This window comes from Rattus norvegicus, chromosome 6 (genome assembly GCF_036323735.1).
Source record: "Rattus norvegicus strain BN/NHsdMcwi chromosome 6, GRCr8, whole genome shotgun sequence".
Classification (NCBI taxonomy): Eukaryota; Metazoa; Chordata; class Mammalia; order Rodentia; family Muridae; genus Rattus; species Rattus norvegicus.
In genome coordinates, this window is record NC_086024.1 from 41,442,357 (window position 1) to 41,453,174 (window position 10,818).

The 10,818-nt window shown below is 49.8% G+C and overlaps 1 protein-coding gene across 2 annotated transcripts; it reads right to left on the reverse strand.

The window, feature by feature from the left end:
- Positions 1–4,326: 4,326 nt before the first annotated feature.
- On the reverse strand, positions 4,327–10,228 carry Mycn (MYCN proto-oncogene, bHLH transcription factor). 2 transcript variants are annotated; one of them, NM_001013096.2, is made up of 3 exons: positions 9,948–10,152; positions 7,912–8,785; positions 4,328–5,858 (listed from the first exon to the last, which is right to left on the reverse strand). In NM_001013096.2, the coding sequence occupies exons 2-3, from the start codon at positions 8,693–8,695 to the stop codon at positions 5,254–5,256; spliced, it is 1,389 nt and encodes a 462-aa protein (NP_001013114.2). In that variant the 5' UTR covers positions 8,696–8,785; positions 9,948–10,152; the 3' UTR covers positions 4,328–5,253. The 2 variants fall into 2 exon arrangements, with proteins under 2 accessions (XP_063117723.1, NP_001013114.2); XM_063261653.1 differs by lacking the exon at positions 7,912–8,785 and having other exon boundaries at positions 4,327–5,858; positions 9,948–10,228.
- Positions 10,229–10,818: the final 590 nt, after the last annotated feature.

The following is a 10,818-nucleotide window of genomic DNA, read 5'->3' on the forward strand; positions in this document are numbered from 1 at the left end:
CACACACACACACACACACACACACACACACCCCTGGTCTGGAACTAGAGCTGACTCTGACCTCTATACATACATGCACTGTGGCATGCACCCATACACATACTGATTAAATGAATGAATGAATGAATGAATGAATGAATGAATGAATAGATAAATAAGTTAAAAAGATTATAACACAGATAGAGGGCTCGACAGTTAAGATCCCCTGCTGCTTTTCCTGTGGACCAACCCCAACACTGAGTGGCTCACAACTACCTCTAACTCAGTTGCCAGAGATCCGATAACTTCTTCTGGCATCCGAGGGAGCATGTGGGCACACACACAGAGGAATAAAAGTAAAAGTAATCCTTAAAAAAAAAAAAATCTGTTAGCCCTAAAGGCCTGAAAAATCTCAGATAGCAGAGGGAAGTCCACGTCACGCAGCCGCTCAGCACACTTGCTCCCGCCAATCACCTACATTTATCCTAGCAGCCTGGGCTGTGTGTGTGTTCCCCAAATATGCACCGTCCCAGCCAGTCCTCATGCTTCCACCATAAAAAAGGCTCTGTTATTGCTGGTCAAAGGTTTCAGGATGGATGCCTTGTAGTATGATCCGTCGGTATCAAGAGAGATCAGGTAGCCTTGGTCAGTCGCCTATGAAGAGATTTCCTTTACAAGCAAGGAGAACTAATAAACCATTGTAGAAGGCATAGATGTTCCATGGAACTCAGATTCCTAGGATCTGTCTCTGTCTTAAAATAGGCTTCAAAGCTTACATTCACTTTTCCCCCAAAGTACCCATATTTGGGTTTTGTAAGACCTCTTTTAGGGAACAAAAGTCTGCAAAGTTCTCATTGAGGTCAAGCTTACAATATTTGCTTGACTGGTCATTTTTCTAAGTAGTTCTTTTTCCTAGTAACATACAGAGGAAACAAAGGAACAAATCCTGTCGATACCAAACAACACCCTACCACACATATCTCTCTATACAGCAGAGGTTCTCAGTCTGTGGGTGGAAGCCTTTTTGGGGCTTGAACAATCCTTTCTCATGGGTTTCAAATCAGATACCTTGCATATCAGATGTTTACCTTATGATTCATAACAGTAGCAAAATTAAACTTATGAAGTAGCAAGGAAAATAATTTTACGATTGGGGGGATCACCACAACATGAGGAACTGTATTAAAGAGTTGTATTAGGAATGTCGAGAGCCCCTGGTCTATAATTTTCTACCTTATATTATGAGGTAAGGTCTCTCCCTGAACCCAGAGCTCAGAAATGGCTAAACTAGAGGGCCAGAGATCTCCAGGGATCCATCTACCTTCTCCCTACATATCCCCAGTACTTGGGTTATAAACAAGTACTCATCCTTCTTACGTAGGTACCAAGGATTTAAGTTCAGGCCCTTCTGCTTACAGTACTACAAAATGAGCCACTCGCTTCCTCCAGTCAGATGACAAACAAGCTTCTAGTGCTCTCATCATCCAGCGAGCACGGCTTTAAGTATTGGCTTACTTTAGGTGATTTTGTCTAACAACCTGACCATCATCATCCCCTTATACTAGTGGGGGACTCTTCAACCCAGAGCTTGTGAGTGGGAGAGTTAGATTAAGTCCCAGGGAATCAGACTGCAGATCCATCACAGTCTGATGCTTCTCTTTCAGAAGATAGGCAAAGGACTTGGTGGGAAACACTCATGTCCGGGGTGTGAGGAAGGGAGATAGACTCTGAATGGAGAACCTAGGCCCCTTGGGCTGGTGGCTGAGCAGCCCAATCATTCACCTTGTATTGTCCTCCACAGGTCCAAGGGCCAGGGGCATCTGCAGATGGCCTGACTCCCCATCCCGTCTGGTGGCAGTCTTGAACTCCTCTATACCAGCCCACTTGTTTTATAAATCACTCACTACCTCATCGGTGTTAATCATTGGCTTGCTTTGCTTATTTATATCCTGACTCTCATTGTCTCCTAGATTATAAACTACAAGGAGGCAGGAATTGGGTGCACTTGGCTATTTTGTCTTTTTTGTTCATTGATCTCTCCCAAGCACTAGAAACACCTGACAAATGTTAACTCCTACATTAATAGCATTGGCTGACAGGAGAGAGCCAGGGAATTCCATCCTCAAGGGAGCTTGGGATGTAGCATGCTTGCTTAGCGTGCACAAATCCCTGGATGCTATCCCCAATACTTATATAACGAGGTATAGTGGCTCACTTTGTTATCCAGTGTCCTGAACATGGAGGCTGGTGGATCAGGAGTTTGAGATCATCCTCAGCTACACATTGAGGCAGAAGCCAGCCTATAGGTTACGAGAGACCAGCGAGATACCACCGGGCTGACCATGAGGATTCAATGTCATTCCGGTGTCCTGCATTTGTCCAAGGATGCTCCACCTGCATTCTGTGAGAGGGAGAGATTGAGAGATGATCGAACACCCCACGTAAGCTCCGATTTACTCTCTCTCTTATCTGGTGAAGTGTCAGGATCTCGGTCTTGTGGTTTTCAGACAACTGCTTGGACTCCTCTCTTCCTTCAATTATTGTCCAGCTAACTGCAGAGTTACGTCAGGAGCACTTTCCTTCAGCTAGATGAGGAAGCAAGAATGTGTCTTAACCTAAGTGTTAACGGTTCTTAGTGTGTTTTAAATATTCTAAATTCATTTGTTTTTAATTGCGTGTGTCTATGCGAGCGTGAGCCACAGGAGGCCAGAGATGTAGGATCCTCGGAGCCTTAGTTACAACAGCAGCTCAGCTTCCCAACTTGGGTGCTGGGAATTGAACTCAGATCCACTGGAAGAGCAATGTATGTTCTTTTATTGATGCTGCACCCGATGCACAAAGTCTGTTGTGGTTATTGTTATTATGTGATGTAAAGAGACTAGCAAAGCTTTAGAGGCAGAAATGGGACCTGGAGATGTAGGACCGTAAAGAGGCTTATTCTTTGCTAGTCTGGGGCTGGGGAATTACAGGAGGGTAAAGGGCATTTTGCCCAATTTTCAACCTTGTCACACATCAGAGAAACCAGGCAGTACCGCCAACCCCATGGCACATGTAGCTGTCACTCCATGGCTAACCTACCTGTCTGGCCAAGGAGCTGGGAACCACCTACATACAGCCTGAAAGTTCTCATCTCTGTCTCTGACAACACAACCACAAGAGCAAAGCTGTCAGGTCCATGGGGCTGCATTTTTCTATAAAGACATTTAAAAAAAAAAACAAAAACAAAAACAAGAAACTTCAAGTTAGTTAAAAACCTGCAGTGAATGAAACCATAGGGGAAGTCGTATGCGTACTTTGTTACACCAAAGAGAACAGATGTCCTGTTCTACGTAAGGTAGATAGACGGCCTCATCTTCAGACTTCTAGAAATTTTTTCCTGAGTAGAGGGAAGTCTCTTTCATCCCTTTAGTTGTGGCTGTCTCCAGGTTCTCTCTTAGCTCATTCTTACTTGAAACACCCCCACACTGCACCGTGACACCAGTAGGGAAAGTGACAACTCTGCTTCCCCTTCTTGGTCTTTAGCCCTCTGGGAACTGTAGCTCTGAGGCTGCTGAGTTTGAGGTCACTGAGGAAAAGCAGTGACTCCCACCCTCTTATTTGACCATAGTGCTCAGCCCAGTATCTTAGACTGGTCCTCGACTTCTTTTCGACAAAGTATGATTCTGCAGCCTTGGGCTCACCCTATATAAGCTGCCTGCTGTACTGAGTGGGCGACATTCCTCTTTCCTCTATAGGCATCAGACATGCTTCCACACCCAGGTCTTCCGAGGGGAAATGTCAGGAGTAAGTTCTTACGAACAACTAGGACAAGTGTTTATGTAAGGTACAAGCACAACTTGCCAATCTTATTGCTCATTTCAAACTTTGGGCTGGTAATCTACATTTTGTCTAAAATGCTTGAGAGCCCAACTGGTCATGGTTGGCACACACCTATAACTCCAGCACTTGAGAGAATCGAAGAGATCAGTAGAGAATGCTCATTCTCAGATATAGGCCAGGGGGTAACAGATGGCTCAGGAGTGAAAGTCACTTGTTACCCTTGCAGAGGACCTCTGCTTGGTTCCTAGACTTAAAACTCCAGTTCCAGGAACTGTGACGTTGTGGGCACACTCATATCCAAAACAAAATATTTCAAAAGTGCTTTTACCACCCATTGAATTCCTATTGAAAATAGCTGGTTGTAATCTGTGGAATCCACAAATCCATTTATCCCTCTAGCTAGTGGGACTGGCACCCTCCCCTGGAACCAGGATTCCACAACGTTAAAATGGCCCGGTAAGGAATGGACTATTTGCAGTGGCCGTTCAGAGTCTGGCGCACAGCTAGGAAAGAAAACATTGACGTGCATCATTTAATTGCTATTTATTTTCATAAACATGAGGTATTTCAAAGTGCTCTAAGGTGCAGCACTAAATATATACACATTTTGAAGAAAATTAAACACAGAACTTTGCCATTTTTACCCAGTTCTATGCACCAAACATGAACAAATACAGTAACAAGGAAGAGAAACAGGCTAGGAAAAAAAAAAGGAATATATATATATAGTAAAATTTCTTTACAAAAGTTTCTTAGTTCAAAAAGTGATAAAGTAATATCTACTCAAAACTTCCACAACTCATTTTCATACGAAAATATAAGTATCAAATTTAGTTATGTATCAGCATCATACTAAAGTATACAGGCCGTGTAGGAATTAGTACAGTACATAACAGATTAACAATGTATTTGTATACAAAACATGCTCCTCAAACATTGAGGTATTCTTACAGTACTTAGGTGTGAACTTCCAGTCTAATACTGGCCCGAGAGCCACCTCTCATTACCCAGGACGTATACAAAAGGCGGGTGTATCAATGGTATTTACACAAGCGTTCCCAGGGGCATCAAATGGCAACCCCCCTTCTGTGGCATTTGCTGGAACTTAAGCACCATTGTAAAAAGAAGGAATGACTCTGTTTGGAAACTTGGACCGGAACACGGTGACTTCACAGCCTCCTGAAGCTCCTAAGTGTCCCGAACTTCCACGGCTGTCACCAGGTCATATGGAGGAGGAAAACAAGCCACCCAGCATCCCATAAACTCAGTTTTTTTTTTTATTCCAAGGTCATGGCAGAACCCCGCGTCCTGCCCCCTACCCAGATCCAAACTCGACAGGGGACCGATTTGAAAGTAAACCAACATTCTTAATGTCAACACAATGTTTGTTTAAAAAAAAAAAATCAAAATGTGCAAAGTGGCAGTGACTGTCCGTGTGAGAAACGTTTTAGCATTTTAGCAAGTCCGAGCGTGTTCGATCTTCTTTAGCAACTGCTGCTGCCTCGCCTGCAGTTTCTCCTTTTCCAGCAGGAGCTGGTGCTCGTTGGCCTGTAGGGCGTGGACGTACTCGGTGGCCTTTTTTAAGATGACCACCTTGGCGGCCTTCTCGTTCTTCACCAGCTCGGGCACATGGTCCCTGAGCGTCAGGAAGCTGGAGCGCAGGTCGTTGCGGCGCTGGCGCTCCAGGATGTTGTGGTTTCGGCGGCGCTCGCTGTCCTCCGAGTCTGAGTTTCGGGGGCTCAAGCTCTTAGCCTTTGGTGGAACGACACTTTTGAGGGGGCGTGGAGAAGCCTCGCTCTTGATCTTCTTCTGTGGTGGCGCATCCTCGCTCTCCACATAGGGTGAGGGTGCGGCATAGTTGTGTTGCTGATGGATGGGGACACAGCGCTTGAGGATCAGCTCGCCAGGTTGTGCTCGCCCCAGGCCCAGAGCCGAGGTCTTGGGGCGTACAGTGATGGTGAAAGTGGTGACTGCCTTGTTGTTAGAGGAGGAGCGTCTCTTCTCTACCGTGACCACATCGATCTCCTCCTCTTCATCTTCCTCCTCATCGTCTTCATCATCTTTGAGGAGGAGAAAAAAAAAATCTCCGGGTTAACTTTTCAACTCTCACATACCTTATAGAAGTCAGCTAGGTTTGCTGAAGTTTTGTCACAATGTGGACAAAATGAGCGTGCACACCCCACACCCCCCTGCATTTTTCCTTCCCCAGGCCGTGTGGGGCCAGCAGGGAACTTGCCCAATGTGGCAAGACCCAGGGTTCAACCTCTGGTGTCAGACTTGAGTATGTGGCATAAACTCGAGGAAGCCAAAGCTGGAGTCAGAATGAACCCTTGTCGGTATGGTTCTGGAAAAGGTTACTTAACTCCTCTCGTCCTCAGCTTCCTCAGCTAGTCAATGGGGGTAATAACCAGTGTTTGAGTTTGGCAGACAATATGTAGACTTGGCGACAGATGCTCCGTAATAGGAGCTTTTAGCATAATCACCAGCCAGTCTGCCCCATGGATTTACTTATACACACTTCCACAGACACCCTTCAGACAGGAGGCTCCTCCTCTGGTGAAAACACACGGCTGGGTTTGGTTCTGCCATTCTTAGACTCTAGGAACCAACCTCCCTACGACAACAACCTTTTCTTGTGCGAACACGCGTTGTACAGAGTAAGCAGTTTTTCATCTAGGCAGAGATCAGATCTCAATTATAAAGCTCTAGTCCACAGTAGCTACACACATCCCAATGGGAGCAGTGCCCGAACAACCAAAAAAAAAAAACCCACACACACCCATGTAGCATCCTATGTGTATTCTGACTTCCTGGTTTACTGCCAGGCTAGGAGAGAAAATTATAGTTTAAAAAAAAAAAAAGCATGAAAATCAAAACACATCTTCTACCTAATCTAGGGAGGACCGGAAGGCAGAACAATTGTGAGGTTTCTTCTAAAGCTGAACTGTTAGGCTGCTCCCGGTCTGTAGGTCCCTTTAAGCCAGTGTTTTGGTTTCCAGCCAAGAAGACAGCTGTTGGAAGAAACTGCTTCCTAACAGAAAGCTGTCAAGGCACAGACATTAAAGGGACAGAGCCCTTTCAAAGTGCAGGCTTATCACCAAGTTTCCTCCCAGGAGTCTTAGAACCAACGATCTCCCCCCTCAGCCCAGGAGGAAATTCAGACTTTTTATATTCTTTGGCGTTGTGAAAACACTAGCTTCCAAGGTCTAATAGACCTACAGCTGAAGGACAAGGGCAGACAGGATTTGGGTAAAATATGGTAGGTACTTTCACAGCCCCAAGGAAAAAAAAAGCTGTTTTTCCCTTTCTTAACCCTTCCTTTCCACGGACGGCCCGGAAAAAAAAGCTTACAATAAAACCAATGAATCCTTCCAGGGTGTGTGCATTCCTAAGGAGGGGCAGTGGTAGGGACCCGCCCTCAACCTCAAGGGCACTGGGTTATGGAACACAACTCCACTCAATTAGGTCAGAAATTCCAGCTAGGAAACACAACTGGACCAGCACTCAATCGAAACCGGAAAGAGGCTCCCAGAAAGCGTACACAACCACTAATGCACTTGCTGCCAGCTGCTGAACTGGAGGGGGGGTGCCCCCATCACCCCCAGTCTTTTTGATCCCCTGCCTGACTTGCGTCAGACACAACGCCGCCTGCTGGCCACGCACCAAACGCAAACAGCCCACCACCCACGGAGGGCTCAGAGTCCCTGGGGGGTGGGGAGGGGAGGAATTACCAGGCGTTTCTCCTAACTTTTGGAAGTGGGGTTGTGAACAGCCCTTGTCTTTTCGGGGAGCCTTTCCCCTTCCTTGACCTGGCCTAGAGGGACATTTCCAACGAACTAACAGATTTCCGTTCAGGTAGCTTTCTGACCCCACAGCCTGACGGAACTAGCCACCAACTTTTCCTACAGTGAGGGCAAGCTAGGGCAAGGATTCCCGAAAAGGGGGACAGAGCAAGTTTAAGTAAAGGTGTAGCTGGGGGTTTCCAGCTTCTTCTGTCCCGGGAAAGAGGTGAACAGAAGAGAATCACTGGCACAAATCTAAGATAACAAAGGGACCGCACGCCCACCTTCCCAACACCCAAGGAGGTAGCAAGGAATCTGTTCTAGGCTTTACCTGAGTCGCTCAAGGTATCCTCTCCAGAGGTGCTGAGGGCCTTGTGCTCGCCACTGTTGGCAGGACGACCGCCTGCACGAGCAGGAGCAGCCACCGGGGCTACAGCCGGGACAGACACACTAGTGACCACAGCGCTGGTCGCCGGGGCACTGGTCGGGGCAGCGGGCACCGAAGCCGACTCTCGCTTGTTCACCGGGAAGGGGAAGACCACGGCGGGATCCACACACTCCGCAGCCGGGTGGGAAAGGTCGGTAGGCAGGGTGGCCCCGGTGCGACCAGCACTCGCCGACCCACCAAGGGCACGGCCCCCGGAGCTACTGGCACCCACTCCCGGAGCCGGACAGGATGAGCTGGCTCCCGGGGGCCCGTGGCCGTGCTGCAGCTTCTCGTTCACTGCGCGCTCCAGCTTCTCGCGGGCAGAGAAGCCGCTCCACATGCAGTCCTGAAGGATGACCGGATTAGGAGTGAGGCCACCCAGTCCCCCCAGACCAAACGCATCCTCCTCGGCCGGGTTGCCCCACAGGTCGGCCTCCGGCAGCAGCATCTCCGTGGCCCAATTTGAGGGCTCCGGGCTGTGCTCTGGGAAGGCGCGGCTGGGCGACAACGGGGGCGTGGGCAGCAGCTCAAACTTCTTCCAGATGTCCTCCCCTGGTGGGGTCGAGTCGGGACCGCCGAAGTAGAAGTCATCTTCGTCCGGGTAGAAGCAGGGCTGCAGGGAGTCAAACTCGAGGTCTGGGTTCTTGCAGATCATCCCCGGCATGGTGGACGCGGTGCAGCTGGGCATGGGTTCGCCTCTCTTTTAATATCTCCGCTCTTTTTAATATGGGGGTGTGCTTCCTTCCCGTGGGGAGCAGAGTCGCTCCAACCTCCAACTCTACAACCAACAGACAAACCAAGAGAGAATAAGCCAAAGGGGTGAGTTGGTGGGGACAGGCAGTGGGAGCCCCCAATCTCTTCTGCAAGCTCCCCACAGCTCTGGAAGGTGGAGAAAGTTGAGCCTCTCCCCTACTCCCTCCTTTTGTGTACAAGCTGTCTAAGACTGGGGGTGGGAGGGGGCTTGCAGATGCAGGGGGTGGTGTGGCTCTCTGCAACTTTGGAAACTGCCGTTTCATTCACACAAGGCACTGCCTGGGGGAGGGGGTTCAAGCTGCAGATCTCCGCTCTTACTAGCGCGACAACCCCACTTGCACTAGTTGCTCAAAGGAAGAAGTCCTTGCTACCAGGACTAGTCCAGCTACCGGGCATGGGATTAAAGTACCTTTCATCCCCCCTTTACAGAAATGCGATCACGGGAGCGCAAACACTAACGGGGTTCAGAAAACTTTATTAATTATTAAGGGCCTCTCTCCAGTCAGACCAACAACAGGCACTTATATACAAGCCCTCTCCGCACAGCGCCTCAATCTTGGCAAATATCCTTGGTATTCACCGTCTGTCTATACCTATATATACCTTTCACAATTCCCTCACTTCAGAGACCTCAACCTCTTCCACAGGGGGGAAAAAAGGATGAACCCCATTCCTAGGAATGGTGCAGGGGCGCCGACGCGATGAGGGTCGTCGTAGAGAATCGCGTCTAGGCTGGAGGAGCCGTGACCTACATTATCACTCAAGCACCGTAGCTTCGCCTAACCCCTTTTCCTTCCTTCCCCGCGGCACCTTTTAGCGAAGCCCAGCTTGGGGTGGGGACGCACCGGTTCCCAGTCAGCTCATACTCATAGACAAATCTTGTGGAGCAGGGCGAATTTCTTTTCGCTAAAGCTATTTCTCTGACTGGGCCAGGGCTGTAAAAAGGATTAGGGCGGGTCTCTTCCAGCCAGGGTGCCTTCGGGTGCTGAATAGGCTTTTCAGGAAAAAAAAAAAAAAAAACCCAGATGGTTTTGTTTCGGAAGCAGACAGGGTGTGTTGTCCCCCTCCCCCCGAAAAAAGCCCGGCATATTTGGGCGCAGGGTGCGGAGCCGCGTCTAGGGGTTTGCCTAGCCGCAGCGCTCCGCCGTTCCCCCGGCGCTCGGAGGTTTGCAAGTACCGCTCCTTACCTCCCGCAGACTGCCGGGGATCCGGAGGCGACTCGGTGCAGGGGTCTCCGGGTGGGCTGAGGGGGCGGCGGTGGGAGGGGGGTCGTCCTCGGGACGCTGCAGTGTGTGCGCGCTTACGCCTGGCTAGCGCTCGTTCGGCTCCAACCCAGTTCCCAGGAGCCCCCCGCATCCACCCAGCGCGTCCAGACAGATGACTGTCACTGGCTGCGCTTTGAAGCTCGGGGGATATTATTAACTGAAAAAATCTGACACACCCGGGGGGCGGGGAGAGAAGGGGGCTGTGGCGCAGACGAGGGGGAGGGAGAAAGGCAGAGGCAAGCGGCTTTTCCCCGCCCTCTTGATTTCCATAAAAATCAGGGGAGGCGCCAAAGCCTTTCGCGCCAAAAGCCATTTGCTTTTCTTTTTTCCTCTCTCTCTCTCTCTCTCTCCCTCTCCCTCTCCCTCTCCCTCTCCCTCTCCCTCTCCCTCTCCCTCTCCCTCTACCCCGCTCCCTCTCCCTCTCTCCCCCTACCTCCCTCCCCTGCCCCTCCATCTCTCCCCCCCTTTGCCCTCCCCCTTCTCGCCCCCTCCCCCATCTCGTTTTCAGACTGCAAGCTGCGAAGCTGGGAAACCCGAGGCGTGCTCCTCTCTCCCTTTTGGACCCCTGGCCTTGCACCCGCTGCACTCCGTGCCTTTTTTTCCCCCCCATTGAAGGTCCCTGGGTGTGTGCTGAGAATGGGAAGAGAGATTTCTAGCCCGGTCCCTGCGTGGACTGCATGCGTGTGTGTGTTTGTGTGTGCAAGCTGAGCTCCAGGCCAAAGTGGAACAAGGCCTGGCAGAGGGGCTGTTCGTGTGTGTTCGAAAGAAGGCGATGGGAGTGCAAAATGGGAGG

Bases quoted from the DNA above. Each gene is read 5' to 3' on its own strand.
- Mycn (NM_001013096.2), bottom strand. From the start codon at position 8,695: ATGCCCAGCTGCACCGCGTCCACCATGCCGGGGATGATCTGCAAGAAC. The intron at 5,859-7,911 runs GTAAAGCCTAGA...TCCTCCTCAAAG, and splicing joins GGATACCTTGAGCGACTCAG to ATGATGAAGACGATGAGGAG.